The sequence below is a fragment of the Amphiura filiformis genome, chromosome 1 (genome assembly GCF_039555335.1).
Source record: "Amphiura filiformis chromosome 1, Afil_fr2py, whole genome shotgun sequence".
NCBI classification, from domain to species: domain Eukaryota; kingdom Metazoa; phylum Echinodermata; class Ophiuroidea; order Amphilepidida; family Amphiuridae; genus Amphiura; species Amphiura filiformis.
The window spans coordinates 80,263,339-80,283,938 of record NC_092628.1 but is presented as its reverse complement, the minus strand read 5'-3'; the positions used below and the strand labels follow the sequence as shown (position 1 = coordinate 80,283,938).

At 34.9% G+C, this 20,600-nt stretch overlaps 2 protein-coding genes across 2 annotated transcripts in view; one reads left to right on the top strand and one right to left on the bottom strand.

Annotated features, from left to right (window-relative positions):
* LOC140154337 (RIMS-binding protein 2-like) overlaps positions 1-12,383 on the top strand; it is a 150,741-nt gene extending 138,358 nt beyond the window's left edge. The window contains 1 exon segment of the mRNA XM_072176910.1: positions 3,387-12,383. Within this exon segment, the coding sequence (XP_072033011.1) occupies positions 3,387-3,632 (246 nt within the window). The 3' untranslated portion in view covers positions 3,633-12,383.
* Positions 12,384-14,258: 1,875 nt separating this feature from the next.
* Positions 14,259-20,600, bottom strand: part of LOC140154349 (serine/threonine-protein kinase 36-like) — a 51,911-nt gene continuing 45,569 nt past the window's right edge. The window contains exons 25-31 of the mRNA XM_072176919.1: positions 20,279-20,352; positions 19,740-19,881; positions 19,135-19,319; positions 17,502-17,631; positions 17,033-17,105; positions 15,961-16,057; positions 14,259-15,485 (exon numbers count right to left, since the gene is read on the bottom strand). Coding sequence (XP_072033020.1) covers positions 15,297-15,485; positions 15,961-16,057; positions 17,033-17,105; positions 17,502-17,631; positions 19,135-19,319; positions 19,740-19,881; positions 20,279-20,352 — 890 coding nt within the window. The 3' untranslated portion in view covers positions 14,259-15,296. The remainder of the gene's footprint in view (positions 15,486-15,960; positions 16,058-17,032; positions 17,106-17,501; positions 17,632-19,134; positions 19,320-19,739; positions 19,882-20,278; positions 20,353-20,600) is intronic.

Here is a 20,600-nt window from a genome sequence, read left to right as displayed (position 1 = left end):
TCTTTGCATGCGTTCATCTATCATGAGTTTTCTTTTACTTACCATACAAACACATTGCCGTATGTCCCATAGCTTAATCTGCAGACCACTTTGATTTCTTCTAATCATGCTTTGTTTTGTAGTGAAATAGGTAAAACACTGCTGACAGCCACAAAGTCTCATCCAGACTTGCAGTTTCTTTTAAAATAATTTTTCTCTCATTTCAAATCTGCTATTAATTACACATATCTAATCTTTCAACATAGCTAGTACAAATTGTGCAAAGTAAAATCTGTCATTTTTTATTTTTGCAAATAAAACTGCTGCCTATACGTATGCTGCTGTGTCCCGCAAGGTTTCATCTGCAGACCACTTCTGTTTTACTTTGTTTGCAGTGAACTTAAAATTTGACTTTGCCTTTCTTTGCACAGAGTATGTCAATGTTGCATGTGTCGTGGTGAAACGTAGATAGGCATAGAATCAACCATTTATGTACAGGTTTGTTGACATGGTGATGTCATGGTCAGTTTCATACTTATAGATTAAATATCATACATATAAAAAAAAATAGGGGAATATTTATTTTATTTCACATTTGGGCTATTAATGCTAATAATTCATGGTGTATAATTTAATCACTTTTAGCAGTTGTACTTAAAGTTAGAATAACTTGACTTACTTGCTTTGTGGGCCTAATTATTATATATTATATAAAGGTATCAGTTGTAGCAGATATGTTAACAGTAGTAATTATTAAGGCAGTAAGCAATTAACTAAGTACATAATGTTGTCAAAATATACATAACTAATAGCATTAACAAATTAATTAAACGTTCAATATGGTAATAAGCTAAACTTACTTAATATATTTGTATTCTGGCATAAAACATAATAATGTTAACACACAAATATATATTAAATTCACTTACACCATGGGTCTCAGAATCAGTGGCATTGGGCTATTCCAGTTGAAATCCACACTACCCCTGTGGAAGATTTTGGACATATCTACTACAGGAGGAGTATATTTTTTCAAATGTAATTGGTCAGGCTTAACCATTTTGAAACTCATACTTCCCCTGTATTATGGGTTTAGCTTAATCTTCCACAACTGGAGTGAGTATTTCAAATGGAAGTTACCCAATTGCCTATTCTATTTGAAACTCATACTCCCTCCATGGAAGACTTTAGCTAAATCTTCACAGGGGTTGTGTGGATTTTAAATGGAATAGCCCATTTATACACCTTGTTGAAATTCTCCTGGTCAAATATCTCATGGTCTCGTGTGTGATGAGTCATTGGACTATAGAGTGTATGCAATAAACCAACCAAAACGGTATAACAATTGAAATGGCAGCCATGCCGGAGGACAGTTCTAAGATAACTTAAGATGACAGAGGGACAGGTCTCTAGATCGATTCCACAACCATTCATATCTATCACACGTTTTATTATATTATCATGCAAATTTTCCCGTGGTACCTTATGGAGGACAGAATTTTATTTAAATGAGGATGACTCTGTTATGAGTGACGTCGTATTGCATACCCTCTATTCCAGTTGAAATCCATACACCCCCTATGGAAGACATGACCTTAATCTTCCACACAGGGAGTGTGAATTTTGAATGGAATCATGTAACCCCATGTAATATTCTTACCCCCTATGTGGAAGATTAAGGCCATGTCTTCCATAGGGTGTATGGTTTTAATCTGAACAGCCCAATTGGAGGGAATGGTATTGCTATTAGTCCCACTGGTTATGGTCACATTTAAAAGATTCAGATATTATCAACACAATTTGAATGTTCAAAATTTAAATTATGTTGTTTGCTGGTGCCAAACATTGATTCTGATTGTCAGCATTGGGCACAAGATTAGCTGCACTATATATATAGTTTGGTGAATTAATAGCCATAAGTTATTAACTTTTAGGCAATGCTTACCATATAGTTGGAATTTGGGAGTACTAAAATAGACAATATAGTTTAAAGGTGCATGTTTGGATGTTTGGTAATTTAGACTATTGGGAACTCTTGGGAGTATTTTTTTAAATTTACATTGAACAGTGATTTTAGTATTATCATATTATGATGTCAGTCTCAGTCTCAAAGGTGATGGGTTGCAACAACAAATTTAAATGAGTAAATATTTTTAATCAATCAGGTATTACACTTGTGACACCAAGCGGTGAGTAGGCATTATCAAGTGTATTTATACCATAAACATCACTGCCATGCTAAAAATAAACAAAGAATTGATGTGATATTTTAAATAAGTAGATAGGTTTTCTCGACAGGAATTCATAATAAGTTATAGTATTTATACGAGTATGCCGTCGGTTATCACAGTACTGGTGCAGCAGATCCTTGTGTGAGTGTTGGAGCTTTCATCAGATGTGTCTGACTTCATCAGGACTGATGAAGACGGTGACACATATCTGACGAAAGCTTGATCACTCACACAGGGACTGGCTGCACCGATACTGTGATAACCGACGGCATACTCACAGAAGTGGTATAAATTATGATGTGATATTTATTCAGAAATTTGTTCAGAATAATAGATAATTGATGATTGGTTGTGACATGGGTAGAATCATCATCTCATTGAATTAAATGCAATTGGTATTGAATTGTGCTCAATTAAAATAGTTACCTTAGTTATAAAAAGGTTTAATAATCGGAAACAATAATTATGATCTTTGCTTTACGATGGAGGATCACCAGCATTTGTAACCCACACACGGCTGTCAACCTATGCTGCAAATGAAGGCGGTTTTCTTTAAATATCAGTTTTATTTGCTTTTCCAAATATTATGTTTACCTTTATTATTATAATATTTGATTTTTTTGGCAATTTGTTATGTTTTAATTTTTTTACAATTCGAGTTTTGACAATTTTGTCAGGTAGGTATAATGACATTTTCACTTAACCCTGCATGTACAATTTTCTTTATTTTGATTGAAATACACATGATTGATGCAGAAAAGGAAAACTGCAATGTACCATGCACACTTAAAATGAGTGCTTCTAATTCCGCAACTGGCATCCTTGATGAAGAAATATCAAACTTGCTGTGTTTTAATTTGCCACTTCAGTAAAGTTGTACAGATGTCGTAGGGCAGGTGTGTAACAGCGAGGCCCTCATTAAATCACCTCTTTTTTAATAGCTTGATTTTGGCTGATTAAGCATAGAGCTAAGCAAATGTTCATTGTATGCCCCTTCTACACGCTAACAATGGTGTGGACATCAGCACCCAACAATGAAGTACTATTTTGAGCATTTAAACACTGTTGGTTGATGCCTCTGTAAAGGAATTAGAAACACTGTTATAGTAAGCTGATTGTGAAAAGAATTGAAATTGTATATTAACAGCCAACTATTTGTATATATATTATTTACAGCATCAAAGAGCACCACAGTCGCAGCAACAACAGCAGCAGCAGCAGCAACAGCAACAACAGCAAAACGGGGAAACAACGCTCCCGTACAAGCTCCCGAGCGGAGAGGTCGTAACCACAGGCGGATTTGACCAATCAGATTTCCTGATGGAGAGCATGGATCATGGCAAGAAGAAGAAAGGATTCTTATCCAAGGGAAAAGCTTTGTTTAAGAAATTGGGTGGTGATAATAAACAAAAAACTAAATAAATTAACCAAATTTTTACTAAACTTGAGAAAATGTCATGGAAAAACCTACAAATTTTGTCTATGAAACTTCAACTGAATTTTGATATTTGTCAAGTTATCATGTGATGATGTAAATTTACTAGCAGTAAGGGATAATATGTCCTGACTGGGCATTTTCCTTACCAAAAGTTTTTTAATATTGCTTCTTCTGTTACTCAAATTATTCTCCAAAGATTAAATTTAAGGAGTATGGGTATCTAAATAATTAAATTAGGGAAAGATTGCACTAAATGGCTGATTGAAAAGAATATAATAATGTTAACTCTTATGAATAGAAGTAATAAAAACAGTGCAAATATCTAATGTTTTCTCCAAAATACAAGCAGAACAATGTTATTCTTCTCGAACAATCAATTTATATTCAAATACTACGGTAATTTTGCTAATTAAAAAAAAGTTCCATGTATTTGGCTGCCATTTATGCACAATAATAATTTGCATTAATTAGCTAATTGAAAACTCACGATTGCTACTTTTTTCCAATTAACAAATTATATTTTAATTGTTTTTTGATAATTTCACTCTCTCATCATGCTCAGGTCTATAATTCATTGCCTCATATGAATCATTTACTTGTAATTTAATTGGCTATACGTGTAGCATATTGACTTATATGAAGTATTCATCATGATGAATCTTTACCCAAGCCTAGACTTATATTTGGTAGAATATCCATGGCAACCTGGTCTGCTACAAAGTATATACAGTACATTTGTACAGGGAGAAGTTCTGAATTCACATTCCACATTTTACTCTGGAATTACTGTTTTTGCTCACTGAAACAATTCTATTATTTTTGTTCTATTATATAAACTGAGCAAGTGTAAGACCAGGTTGTCTCATGCTCAAAGTGAGGTGTCTCTTAATAAGCCATTGTTTTGTCAAATTACACTCATTGTTTTAATTCACAATGGGATTGTAAGAGCAAACAACTCAACAGACAATATTTGTTAGAAATACTTTTGAAATTAATTCAGAAGTACAAGACCTAATGACAATATTACACTTATCCAAAAGGATATCAACATTATATTTCTTTTGTTTGATTATGCTGATCAACACAAAAATCTTGGAAGTTATTTGCAAAATGTGTCTAATTTGGCAAAACAAATGTGTGATTTAGTACTACGCCTCATAGTCATTAAGGTTGGTGTATCATATCATATTATGATCAAGCTCTGCTGAATGTAAGAAAACTGCCATTTTTGGTTCATTTATTATAATAACAAGTGCAAATGTGTTCAGTGGCCTTCCATTTTGTTTATTGAATATATATACTATGTGTTTAGTCACTGTAGTAGAACCTAGAGGGTTAATGAATTGATCCAGATTGATAAATGCAAGCTGGACAGAGAGGTGGATATGGGCTGAAGGCCTAGCCTAGTCAGAGAGGTGGATTAGGGCTGAAGGCCTAGCCTAGTCAAAGAGGTGGATTAGGGCTAGGCCAGGTGAGGTCAGGGGCATGGTCAGAGAGGTGGATTAGGGTTCAGGGGATAACCACTGCAAGGTGCATGGCCAATGAGGTGGAACAGGGTGGCAAGAGTCAACCATGCACAAGAAGTTATCAGGTAAAATCTGGATGCAAATGGTAACAAAGTATGGTAAATTGGTCCTTTTGGATAGGGTCAGGGGATAACCACTGCGAGGTGCATGGCCAATGAGGTGGAACAGGGTGGCAAGAGTCAACCATGCACAAGAAGTTATCAGGTAAAATCTGGATGCAAATGGTAACAAAGTATGGTAAATTGGTCCTTTTGGATAGGGTCAGGGGATAACCACTGCGAGGTGCATGGCCAATGAGGTGGAACAGGGTGGCAAGAGTCAACCATGCACAAGAAGTTATCAGGTAAAATCTGGATGCAAATGGTGACAAAGTATGGTAAATTGGTCCGTTTTACTCTAACTAGAACAAATTTGTTCCTGGAAAAGGGCTTTTTCCCTTAATGCACTAATCTGACCAGGCCAGTTGAGGGCTCAGATCATAAAGGTCATCAAAGAACACATAGGGCAGTAGATTCAAGTACAAATTGCATAAAGGTACATTACACGATTGTGATTCATAAAATACACATGAGCTATCTTGAACTGACACATCTCATGCTGTCACATAAGAAAGAATCATAAACTTTGATTGAATAAAGAATGAATCAAGCAAGATATGTAATTTGATCTCTCAGCATTGACAAGCGAACATTTTTCACTTCAAGGAAGTGTTTACTTGAAGCAGTTTCCAAAGTATAAGGATATTTATGTACCCATGCCTGATTTGAATTTTTAATAGGAGTCTTGATTGGTTTATTCACTGGAGTTGGGGTTGCTTCAAAATGTGAGAAGGTACCGTATAATGTGCCATCCCTATGGCAACGGTGTCATGTGGGAAGAAGAAAAGTATACTAAGTCTGGCCTGGAGTTTGAAGTAAATTCACATCATATAAACTTGTATTGCAGTACAATGATAAACATGCTCAATGAATGTGTGTTACACTGTGTGAATTGATAGTCAAAGCAATTGATTCAGTGGAATTACTTGTTACCTCAGCCTAGACAGAGTATATAAGAGTAACAGAGTAATGACTGAGTGATTATATGATGAGTGTTCAACCACGGATCTTTCAGTAATCCTCGGTCAATTAATTTATTAGTTTGTATGAACTATTGTATTTATTATGAAAATGAAAATCAAATTGTATTATGCTTATGCTGCTATTTTTGTAAGAAAAATAAAATTGGATCATGTTGGTGTTATAGTTTATTCCCTAACCACTGTTTAATTATTGACAAATTTCCAATTTGTCCTCTTGAATTGGACTCGTAATCAAAGCCTTCACAATTTATATGTATAGAAAGACTAATGTGAAACAAAAAAGGATGATTTTATATATTTATTTTTCCCCACCAAATTATAATTATACTGCACTTTTTAAAAGCTTTGTGACTGGACCACAGTTTTTTGCCATTTTGTTGCATTCTATAAAATATGAACATCAAAATTGCTTTTTTAATTATGCACCAACAGTGATGCTGGATTTATATTTATTTAATAGTGTATCAAGATACTGGTATGTATACTCACAATTCCAGAATATTATTGATCTGATTTTCCAAGTGAAACTTTGAAAACGATATTCAGCCATATCCTTAATGGTAGAAATACTGATTGTGTTAAATTTTTTAAGGCACAAAAAATGTTTTGTTAAAAAGTTCAAAAAAGTGGTGTTTTTATGCATTTTGGAAAATGAGATCGGCATTGTTCTGTAATCTGGATTAGGGAAATAATCACCCACACTGTCATGTGATTTGTTACCAGTATTGAGCTACAGAACTTCACTTATCAAACAGGGCATGTTTAGGCATATCTTAAGCTTATAGTTGTTAATGCTTTACCCATATTTGACTACAGTGTAATTACTATGCAGTCAGCATTTCAATTTTTCCACTTGGCAAGTTTTAACACCATGATAAATTATATCAACTCATCAAAAGCACCAGAAGAGGAATTTGTGTAGCTCTGAATTTCAACAAGCACATGACAATAAGGGTATGATCCCCATACTTTATTACCAAATTTATTGCATCACTGTTTTCAATTTCTCACAATTTGTGAGATTTACCACTCTTTGCAGTCATATTATATCGTGGTACTATCTTATATTTACTGCTTTTTGTGAAAGTCATGATTATGTGCAAATGTGTTATTTTCTTTTATTTATTGAAGTTTTACTTAAACAAATCACCAAATTTTACTTTCAGAAATCACCAAACTTTTCTGGCTGGTCATGCAACTTTAATATTGAAAAAGTTTGTGCCACATGCTTATTGCATTATATATTCAAATTATGAGTGATAAGATTAGACCTACACTGTCAGATTCCTTTAGCTGCTGACCCCAGAGGTACACTGCTGCCCAGCTACTCTGTGGCTACACTACAGTACCAGTGCATAACCAGTCCGGTACCAGTGTGTGTATTGTGCATGCGATTCCAATGTGTGTACATGTACACAGAAGTACGCACACAGGTACTCTACAGTACCAATGAAGTAGCTGGGCAGCAATGTACCTCTGGGGCTGGCAGCAAAAGGAATCTTGTAGTGTAGTCACTTCCATAGGCAGTGTATACACTTGTGGATCAGTCAGAAATCAAGACAGTGAAATTTAGCGGCAATTATTTTGAAAAACCAAATGGATGTGCATTTGATATATAGATAAAACCATACTGCACACAACAAAAGAAAAGAAAAACATTGGTGCTTTTTAAGGAAAAAATTGGACTGTAACCCACGTGAAATGGTTTTGATGGCAGTGATGTTTGTATTAAAATTGCAGAATCATTCCATTTAGGTATTATATGCACATAGTACACTAGACATGTGATACTTTCTAGAAACACTTCCCTCCGAGATGTGTTGTCTTTTATAGTACTGACTGTACATGTATAGTAAGTGTCTGTGTCTCAATACCAAGTTTTCAATGTGTAAAGATATTATATAGACTCTTACCACCAAATTGGGCCATTCCATTTAAAATCCACACTACTCCTGTGGAAGATTTTGGAAATATTTTCCCGGGAGGGAGTATGTTTTTCAAATATAATTGGTCAGGGTTGATCATTTTGAAACCCATACTCCCCCTGTAATATGGCTGTACCAATATATTCCACAACTGGAGTGAGTATTTCAAACGGAAGTTACACGATTGTCTATTCTATTCAAAACTCATACTCCCTCTGTGGGAGACCTTAACTAAATCTTCCACAGGGGTAGTGTGGATTTTAAATGGAATAGCCTGTTTCATCTGAAAGTTGATGTAATCTGTGAATAAATATTTTTCAGCACAAATAAAATATGGGTAAGATAAGACCAGTCTTGTCATACAGACTTATATCACTTTGTCCCAGCAAGGGTTGGTATACCTGTTATGGGCACATACTAAAGTGCTGCCTTTGTATGTTTGTCTACACTTGAGATAACACATACCAATTTATGTGATTGTAACGCTGCCTCACGGAACAGGGTAATTTAGGCTGCATTCACAGATATTTATAAACATAGAGCTTTTGCTCATTTCAACCAGTATGCAATAGTGGGATAATACTATCTTTTAAAGTTCATTAGGGAATTTTCAGAGGCAAACATACTCTCAGTATATTGTTTGCCCTCTGAAAATTTCTGTGTAATTTCTTACGTGGTTTTGGCCAGTATCAAGCTATCATATAGCCTAAAAGAAATATAAGTCTAATAAAAAGTATAGGTCTATATGACAAGATTGGTGGTATCAATGTGTTATTATTGTGAATTATATACATTATCTTGGAACAAAATGGACAATCATGTTGGGTTTAGACCCTACAAGATAGAAATAATATTATTTGTCCATTTAGTTTCTGGATCGAATACACGGGTGTACATTGAGACATGGTAAATATCATAAGCAATGCAGCTGTGGTGGTGTGTACCATTCCGTCAAAAAAGATTTAATATGTACAAAAAGTAATATTGAAATTCACTTATCATCAATAATATTACACAGTAAATAGGCTGCTATATGCGAATAATAATAATACAATGTATTTGAACATAGCATGCAAATATTGGTGGTGTTTGTATTTTCTAGATCATTCCAAAGAACCACTATTTATTTCTGTCTTCCATGGCAGTGTTTTTATTTCACTGAAATGTTATTCTAAAATGTGTGAACATTGTCTTGTGCATGTGTGTATGTTTTAATGTTTTTATTGACCGTAAAGTAAACTAAAGACAAGTTTTTGACTTTCATAATTACATATCTGCCCAAAGCAGTTCATTCTGTTATTCCTAGGTTAGATATTTCAAACAACAGGGACTTTCATGTAAGAATGATCAGGTCCACTATTCCAAATTAAATACGGGTCTATGACACTCATGTAAAATGTGTCTCCTGTCAGTGGAAACCTTTTGTTTGGAACGTCAAATCTTTGGAACAATGAGTCTTTTAAATGACTTCAGATTGAGATGTGTTTGCTCATACTATGATGCATTGAAGTCAGTAAGAAATACCTTAATTTGTCATTTCCAATTTTAATAACAACATTTCTATACGGCAAATGCCATTTTGATCACAATTATCTTTTTTAATTTATGAACATCAACGTAAGCTTCAGATATTGAAGCTCCTATGGGTGTAAAGTAGGGAATTCTGTCTTTATACGAGAGTTTGTTCAATCAAGTAAACAGACATTTGTCGAAAGTGATTGTTTTAACTAATTGTCTTGATTATTATTCACAATAATTATGAAATTTGACTTACAACTCTTAGATATGACTGTTTCATGTTACCGAAAACAGGAATATACTGAATTTTATCTTAACTTTTGAGTATATCTCAAAATCAATTTTGGTTTGATAATGTTACATATTGGTAATTTGATGCCCATACGAAGCCCATAAATGCCCTATTATTTATAAATTATTTCAATTTGTTCTGCACAATTCAAATTAAATATTGACCAAAGACTTGTAACTTATCTTGTGCAATTGATATAGTATCCCAATTGTTCATTCTGATAAGCCATGTTATTGTTATGTAACCAATCTACCCTATGTTTCATCATGTCTTGAGTCTTGTACTGTTAACATGGGTATATATACTTATAGAGGTTTCCAACCAACGACCACATTCCTGTTTGTACATGTGTAGTTCTCATCATGCAATAGAACAGGGCCGTAGCAGGATTGAAAAATATGGGGCAGCCATCACAAATGTGGGGAAGTCAAATTACAAATATATGCCCAAATTGAAATAAAGAAAAGCATAACAAATTTCTCAAAAAGTGGGGCGGCCCTGGCATCCCTGACCGCCCCGCTTGCTACGGCCCTGCAATAGAAGCTGGTAGTCATACATGCATGTATGTAGAATCATCAGGTAGATAGACCTTATATATTATCAATTGTAATACAAAATGATCCCCAAAGGAGGTACTACTGTATACTAGTACCTTATGGGTGCTCAACCTGAGTATGAAAATTGACGCCATAAGTATCTATATTATGGGGACAATGAGGGTAAGAAGAGCAGGAACCCGAGTGTCACAAACTGTTGGAAAGCAATGAATCAGTGGTTGATCATGGAAACTTGTTCACATGACATTTGGTTCTTTCTTCATGATCAAGGGGAATTTTCAGAATGTCTGCAATTTTCAATTAGAAGTTTTGTGCATCAATTTCTGGCAATTTACGAATGCTACATTTTGATACAAACCCCATCAAAATTGGACATCTGGATACCAAGTTATGAGCAGTTCAATGGCTGAAAACTATATCAAACAAAAAGATATGAAGACTGTTTTTGCCAATATCTCAAACACAATATTAGCGACATCCGACTCATTCCCCTTAATCATGTCACATATAACATCTGCACAGAAGTAGCTTGCATTGTGTCAAGATTTCATGGAGGTAATATACAGCTTTATTCCATATGTATAATAGCTCACTGTAGTCTTGACACTCCTCTGATTCTGTGTAGAATCACTATCAATTACATTATTAAGAATTTACCTGATGTTTGGATTTCAGTTTTTAATGTGACAAGAGGACAAGAAAGAAAATTGAACCATATTTTGTACTTTGTTCTCAAAATTACCAAAAATGACTTCAGCAATTAGCATAGTATTAGTAGGTTGACGATATCATATTTGATAAAATGAGAGGCTAATCCAGTAGAATGTTCTACCATCACAAGAAGGGTCACAGCCAAGATGATGTATGACAGGTGCAACAACATTGACCTTAAGAGAGAAATTGTGTTTTTGAAGTGCCGGTTTCGATAACAGATACTGAATCAAATGACCCATGTTTTGTGTCGTTCTCTTCGTTTTTACATATCTATTTATTTTATTATGATTTTGTGCTTCAGGCATAAAATACATTGATGTTTTTCCCCTAATTTGAAGTTTTATAGTTTTAAAACTCATTTCACAATTTTTGGTGTTTCATAAATATTAATTTTCAAAAGTATTACATGTAATACTTGTCTGTTTAGTACTGAAAATTCAATTTTTGTTATGAGTCAATGTCAATCTGTGTTAGTCTTTAGTTCAATTTGTAATTTGCTGTGAGCATTTATTTATTTATGTCTATATTAACCTCATCCTCCAGGACACAGGTCCTTGGCCTCATCATTATGCACAATTAACAAACTATTAGATTCAAATAATGAAACAAAGTGACATAGCAGCAGGTCAACAATTGTGTATGTCTAACAGGGCCCAACTATTTATGACTCAATTCTTAATAAATATTCAATTTATTTATACGCATGTCTGGAGAATTTTTTACAGCGGGACAGAAATGAGAAAGACAACCAATATCAAATCCAACTTTTTATTTAAATTCTGGTAGAATTGGAAATTGTTTACTGTGATGCTGTTAAAGCACACTCTCGGAATTAAAGCGGGATCCCATACCAAGTTACTGAACTGCATCTTGGAGGATGAGATAGTTAATGTGACCATGTCATCATTCTGTTATTTGCAAATCACTAGACATGCCTTCTGAATTGATTTTAATGTACTTACTTACCATGAATGAATGTTATGTACAAAATGAAAGTTGTATAGGGTGCATTATATGTATGTATGTACGTATGTATGTCTGGCTTTCATTGTATATAGAAATAAAAAGCAGATATGATATACCAGCAGATTGATCTATAACAATTTGGTTGTCTCTTGTCTTTCTTACTAAGCTAGTCTGTTGTAGTTTTTAAATACAATTATGGAAGGGTGGAGCAGTGATTGATCAAAACTCAGATTCGGGCAATTTTGGAACAACTAAACTGCAAAATTTTATCACAAAAAAAGGGAATTCCCATTTTGAAAAAAATGCTTTAAGACCCTAAAGACAAGCAAATTTTTGCCAGCATCGACAGTCAATCCAAAGATACAAAAATACCTAATGACTGTAATGGCTACAATTATTATCTGTTCCAAGTAAAATTAATGAGGTGTCAAGGGAGCTGGGATAGGTAATAGACACATACAGTAGTGGATCTCCAGGATTTGAAAATTGTTAAATTACCGGGCTAAAATCATTGAAAGTAGGCCAATTTTGCCAGGGGACAATACCCTTCCCTGGATCTGCTCACTGATACAAACTGGCCACAGGTGGGGTTCAATTTCATCAGAAAACCCAAAGTCAGTGCCAAGAACAGGAATAATGACAAGTGGTTCCATACACTCAAATGTTTTGGTCCTCATTTTTATTCCTTTCATTTATTTTACCATACACTGTTTTTTCTGTTGATTGTTTTTGCTTTCTTTCTTAATTTCTTTCCATTCCTCTATATAACATCCTCTACTCTTAATCTTTTTTTCTCCTCCTGGACCTCATACACCTGAAAAACACTGGCTCTTTTTGGGCTATTCCAGTTGAAATCCATACCTCATATGAAAAACATGACCTTAATCTCCCTGACAGGGGATGTGAATTTCAAATGGGGTTACCTGAATGGGTGATCCCATTTGAAATTCACACTCCCTGTGTGGGAGATTAAGGTCATGTCTTCCACAGGGGTGTATGGATTTTAACTGGAATAGCCATCGAGATCCACACAAGATTATTGCTTTCTGGTTGAATCTGTTTTGCAGAAACCAATATTTTGCAAAGTTTATCACATTATTGTATCTTATACATTCATTGTGATAAGAAAACAGTTGGGTATTACAAAATAAGCAGGACATTAATTAAGGCACAATTATAATTTCAACAACAAAAGGTATGCAGCATAGAATATGAGTACTATAAATGTAGCTCTTTACAATATTGCCAAAATTTACATGTCAAACACAAATCAGTGGAATTGAGTCTATTTACAGATTAAAACTATTTTATAATCACAAAACATTTTACTGAATACATTTTTATGCAACTCTTCTTTTGGCCAAAGAAAAAAACAAGTTTGTTTCAAGCAGCAAGTCTAAAAAATGCAATGCACAATAATGTTTTTTAATTTTTATATTCTGAATACAAAAAAACCTGCAACATGCAATGAGGTATTTTTTTTAAATACAAGAAGAAAAACATGCAAATACCACCACCAAAAAACTAGAAAAATTCAAATGTTTGATTTACAAATTGTAATCGAGTCATTCCTGTTTAAATGCTGATTGTAAATTCCTGGTTTTTTTTCTTGTTTTAATGATTTGATAATACAAATATTAAAAAACAAAAGTAACACGCAAAAGAACGGCCACCAAAAAGCAATGTGCGCACCACTGGAAACAAACTTGTTTCTTTTTTTGGCCTTACCTCAATTAATTTTTAGAGGGTACCCTGTGCATCATAAAATAGCTTTTCATGATTAGTGCCTATTATGCAACAAAACTGGGTGCCTTATAAGGGTACATACTAAAAATCAAACCATATGAAATTTGAACATGCAGTATGCATTTTGGATCAAATTATGAATACTTTCTTGGGTCAAATTATGAATACTTTCTTGGGTGAATTTTAATTATCCCGAAATGAATAGGTACTTAAAAAACAAAAACTTATCAATAACTTATGGAAAACACACTCTACCTTTTGGTAGCAGGCAAATACAAAATTTGCATTGGTCACTGAAACAAGCAAAGCATCTTTAAGTGCATTATCATATCCAAAGATCCTAGTATTCAGGAACTTTTTACTTGCACCATATCCTAATCATTCAATAATAATAATAATAATAATAATAATAATTTATGTCACTGTATTTAAAAATTCATGTTAAATGAAAGACTGCATACATCTCACCTATCACTCCCTACAGCTGCTTACTTTCAGCTTTAATATAAAGCATCAATATATTTACCTAGGATTGCTATCAATGTACAATATGTCAACATTTCTGTAAAAAGTAACTTTGAAAACTTACACATCACAATCACAAGTGGAACTAAAATGTATAGGCCATAAGAACAGGAGCAACTTTTAGGTATGCATATGAAAGTCACACTAAAGATTAATTGACACAAGTAATATCCCTTTTAATCTTCAATTGGTGACTGCTAACCTGACATTGGTACATCCATTTCTAAACTTTGTTTCACCTCAAGTTTAGTGGTTATGTCAATGCCTTTCTGTGGTTGCACCACAGGCATGCCAACAAACTATCTTTGTATGTGTGTATATATACGCTCTGTGGAATTATGTTAATGACATGTGGGAATCATGCACCTATGTCACTGCCACTTGAGGTGAACCAATTATAGTAATAAAAACTTCCATTAGATAACATATACGCATTGCTTTCAGTTACTTGCAGGATTGTCTCAATAACTTCAACAGAATCAGATATTTACTATCTGCACCTATTTGCAATGACCTTTTGCACTGCCCGATTTGGAGCAGTTTATGGCATACATATGAAGTCAAGTTCTGATTGGCTAATTGAATCATGCCATCAGCACCTCATTTGCCGATCAATCTGCCTAGCATCGTGTGACGAATGTGTGACCTAATTCTTAAATACACGGTCGGTCGGCCAGTTGGAAAGGTCTTTGCAAAATAGTGTAATATGCATAGCTATCAAACTTGAGCAATGTTTTGTCACTTGCTGGTTACATGGGGCAGAGACTGAAGCACATCAGTATGATGTATTGTTTTATTTCAGTATCTTCCACTTGCTGATCTGCGTAGCATAGCTATTAATCTTGAGCAATGATGAGCCACAGAGCTTGCACTATTACGTCCACTTCTGGCAGATGATAAGCTTCCAGGAGACATATCACCATCTGAATTCTGTACATTGTCTGATAGCTTCATTAACTTATCCATTGCACTGATTTTTAACAAAGCCTGGATTGAAAGAAATTAAAAGGACAAAATTGGTTTGGTAACACTTGTATAATAATTTGTGCATGTAGACAGTGATCTAATTTTTAATCCAGTTTACATTCCTGTCACTATCAAGTACGTTAAGCATTACTGGGTTACAGTCAGAGGCGGCATCAATTTTTTCAGGGGGCATGGGGGCAAAGTGAATTTCAGGGGAGGGACAAAATCAACAAATTTTCCATAAAATTGCCCTAAAAAGTGCAAATTTTTGTAATTTGGTGTGTATGGGAGGGGGGAGGCAAACTGGGGGAAAGAAAATATTTGCCCTACCTTCTGTAGTGCCGCAACTGATTACAGTTGAGTATTGCTTGTAACATCAAGGTTGCTGACACATACAATGAAGTACTAGATAATTAATTATACCATTCACTCCTACTCTATCCCTACCCTGATGGCATGATTTCTGCTTTCCAGGGTACACATTATTATTACTGACCTGTTTAAACTGTGAATGCCTAGCCATAGTGCGTAGTGATATCAATGCCACATCCTGCACATTATACTGACCATCATGACATGCAGTCTCCAATAACCTAGAAATGAAGAAATACACACGTATAGGTAAACAATTTCACAGTATGCCATTTCATAACTTTCAGAAAACTTCTTTTTGACCTTAAGTTGCACTTTTTAGTTAATAATGAAATACCTTTTCACATAAGCACAACAACCTTCACTGTCTGTGCTGGAGTGCATGTGTTTATATGTGAAATTGTGATGCATTCAAGCAAAATCAGTCGGAACTCAACAATCCTAGCTTTGAGATATGGGCCAAATGATATGTGTAGGGGTGGGAAAATCAAAATTGACTTTTTGCAAAAATGGAAGGGAAAAACATTCCAAAGGGAAAATGTTAAAAAAGTGACTTTTTTTACCCCATCCAACTTCGATTTGCCAAATTTCGTAGCCATATCTTAAACCAAAGGTATCATTGCTAAGTGACTATGTATTTAAGGTGTGCTAAAAATTGCTCAATATAAGTACTCTAACTTGATTTTCTATGTTTCTTTTTTTTAATGTACCAGTGTTTAAATTGTTGTAACTTTGTAACCAAAGGTCGTATTGACATGGGGTTTTCACTAATGTGGAGCTTTGAATACACTGAAAAGAAAATGTAAGAATCCCGAAATTAACCTGGAACTACTTTAGACTAATTTGGCTTAATTGCATCACATATGTAACACGCTCTGATCCATGGGGGCCAAAGGCGGCAAATTTGAAATTGAGATAAAGGCAAATATATGGAGTAAAAAACAATAAGAAAATACACATCACAAAACCTCATAACTTGATAACCAAATATGCTAGACATTTGGTGTTTTCAGTATATGATAGCCTAATATGTTACTACAAGATAAAAATTATAGTAACTCAATTTTCTAAAATGCCTCTTTTGGCCCCCGTGGAGCAGATCGTGTCACATATATGCTTGCGTGTAGGGGTACATGTGTGTTTGTATGTGTGCACCCCCTCACCCATATTTATAAGCCACATGCATCATATCTTACCTTTCAGCAGCCTTGGCCTCTATCAGTGGTTTCACAAGCTTGGTTGAGTGTCTTGCCATGTTGCCAAGAGCTCCTATATGGAAAATATAATTGTGATGAGAAACAGATAGTGTTTAAAAATAGTTGGTCCTTATTAACAAAGAAGCCTACTTTAGTCTAGCCAGTGTTGGAAACAAGGTGGGCCATCAGGAAAATAGGAAGCGTTATTGTAAATACCTTGCTCATATTGTATTAGGAACTGGGTTAATATTACTTTTTAAAATAAGAATAACTTTTATAATGGTTCTGGAGGTTAGGTTGGGTTAAATTTGGGTTTAGTACACATTTTGAATGTACTTTGGAGTTTAGGTTTTTGGATCAAGATTTTGTATCAAGATTTTGGATTGATTTTTAGTAAAGTTAGTTTGGTTTTTGTGGATTTAGGTTATGGGTAGCTTTATGTGTGTAAAATGATTACAACTCTGTTTACCTGCAGCATTGGTTCTTATTCTAGCTGTTGGATCATTGAGTAATTTGATTAAGTCTGGTATGCTACTGCCAAGCTTCTCATACAGGTCTTGATTGTGATATGCCGCATTACCTATGCAGTAGCTTGATGCCTGTAAGAAATATCAATAATTATAAAAAGATGGAAATAGTTATTATGAAAACTTCAATAGACTTGCTAAAATCATTTCAAGGCTCTTTAAAATCTATTTTTTCTCTATTTTTTTCTTTTAATGAGTAGATGGCCAAGTATGAAAGTTTTTAATTTTTGCATGCCCCACATGTCATGCACACCCACCCCTTTCTGTAACCACCAGCAAACATGGCCAGTGTTACTACTTGAGTTTTCACAATTCAATTCCAAATACCCATTTACGTGTATTACTGTGCACCCTTCAAGTTCAAAAAATAAATAAATTTATATATACTTTGATCAGCTCGTAATCGGCGGGCCTTATAACATCGCGGATTAATATCAAAATATTTTATTTTGAGAATTTTCTTGAGACATCTCGCCAAGAGGCATTACGAATTATTAATTCAAGTCCTCTACTTTGTTTACTTTCTTTAACACACAAAATAAAGACCAGACAGGTAAACAAATAGCACTCTTAACGTGGGTCTACTTTTTGGCGTAGTGGTAAAAGTTTAACATTTCCCGCCTATTACGAGCTGATCAAGCTATTCTGTCGGTCCGTGTCACGTCACTTCCGGTTGATGATGTTCGAGTGAAAACAAGTCCCTGATTCGATTTTTGTTGATGATTTCTGTCATTGGTGTTATGTAAATTTCGATCGCAAATAGTCAGTTTAATCAAACAACTGTTTCTAAGTCTTCAGAGTGAAAGAAACTTACTTGATTTACCGTTTATATACTGACAAACTTAAAATTAAATTCCATGGTCGAAAGTGTCGCTTTTTCCCGAAATTGAATGCCACTCCAGCAACATCGCTATGTAGCCTCCTTCACAGCCGGTTTCTGTTGTTCACAACAAACCGTGAGCCACATGCAGTTTGGGCCCGAGACTAGAGATAGCCCGGATGTCCGACCGACAGAGTAGTGCATTTTTATATAGTAGGATTCAAAGCGCTGTAATTACACTGCCACTGGTGAATTTCATCATCTAGGCTGGTTGCAGTAGAACCTGGCACAAACCTATCCGCACTTTGATTGTTACATCCACCAATTATCTGTGCAGCTCCCAAAATTCTACTGGGTGAAGGTTTTGATAACCAAACAAACTTATCACCGATTTTGAAAGCAGGAGGAAACCCGAGATCCAGGAGAAAACCTGAGAGAGCAAGCTTGGATCGGGATAAACCAAATGCACATATAGTCCTTGAGCACGGCCGGGGCTTGAAACCGGGACTCCAGTGGTGCAAGGCGAGGGAACATGTGCTGCGCCAACTCGCTCCCCAAGTTGTCATCATGCAAGTGCAGACTGACTCTACACCACCAACTGCTCTTTTGATCTAGTGTAACTTTCCAGGAACCTGGCTGTAAATGGTCCCTGTACATCCGATGTCACACAAAAATTTCCAATGTGTGTGTTCTTGTTTGTCAGTGTTTAGAATGCACATGACACACCTCATCTATAGCCTGTAATAAAAACCTACCTTTCTAACATCTGTCTCCCCACTGACCAGACACAGCAACAGTGCTTGAATGATATCTTCTTTACTCTTGAGTACTGAGTAGAAATCAGCTGTATGCCTGAGTAGGTTTCCTACCAATCCACATGCTCTAGCCTGTACTGTCACCTCCCTGCTACTCAGTAAGCTGGATAAACACTCATAGTTACCTACAAATGAAGCAAGTGCAAGTGTTGTTAGTTTGCATGCAGAATGTGTTGAATTGTGTAAAGTGTTGTCAATATGTTTATGCTCATGGTCTACAGCTTAGATGGTCATTGTTAAGTTTTCTTTATGCTCATGGTTTACATCATGGTCTACAGCTAACATGAATGAATGTTATGCAATTTCAATTTAGAAATAGTGCTAGCTTCCCATAACTGACAGTGAAGGGAAATTAAGAACAAAATATGAAGCTCTTCAGGATTCTGATAGTTATACTTTGGATATTTTAAGGAGTTTACCTCCCTGTAATATATCTTTCAGTAGAGGCAGGTGTTATGCTGAGCTACGAGCTAAATGACTGCAGGTAGATAGCATATCACATTGCACTTACTGGGGACATTCTGTACTTGGAGGATATAACTCACCTTTACTTCCCTGTAATATATCTTTAAGTAGAGGCAGATGGTGGGCTGAGCTCCGAGCTAAATGACTACAGATAGATAGCATATCACATTGCACTGACTGAGGACATTCTGTACTTAGAGTGGATGATACAAATGTTGCTGCCTGTTAAGGAGAAAAAAAAGGTTTGGGCTGATGAAAACAAGCAACTATATATCAACAACAAAAATGCTTTATTTAAACATCATACAAGGAGACAGATAATAGACCAAGTATTCAGCATATATCATGATACTTTTATCATTCAAAATAGTTACTGAATATCAAAACTGATCATTTATAAATTATAAAACAATAAGATTTTCTGTAAATTAGTTGAAAATGCCAACATTGCAAAAAAACAGGTGATAGATATAGAAAGTCAAATTTCAAACACATCACTGTAAAAAAGTATGGCTGAAATCATCTCCACAATGCTCTCATTAACCCTGCTCTTTTATTTGATTGATAAAATTCTGAAGTTTACAAAAGCAACATTATCCAATAATACCTGTTTACCTACCTTGAGCTGTTTAATGGCATCAGAAAACTGAGAGACAAAGATATCATTGCTGAGAATAAGTCTGGAAAGCAATCCTGTAAAGATGCAAGTTAAAACAAAATTAATCGTACAAAATCCATTGCAGTGACTGTAAGTTAACTTATATAGGGGAAACAGGTAGACAATTTGGTATTAGACTGTCTGAACATAAAAGGATTTGGACATAGCTTGTTCTAGAAAATATACCAGATCAGACAGAAAAGTTTCCGAGAGTGAACAAATAAGTCAGACCATGCAGTAAGAAGTAATCATATAATTAACTGGGAGGAGTCGAGAGTTATTG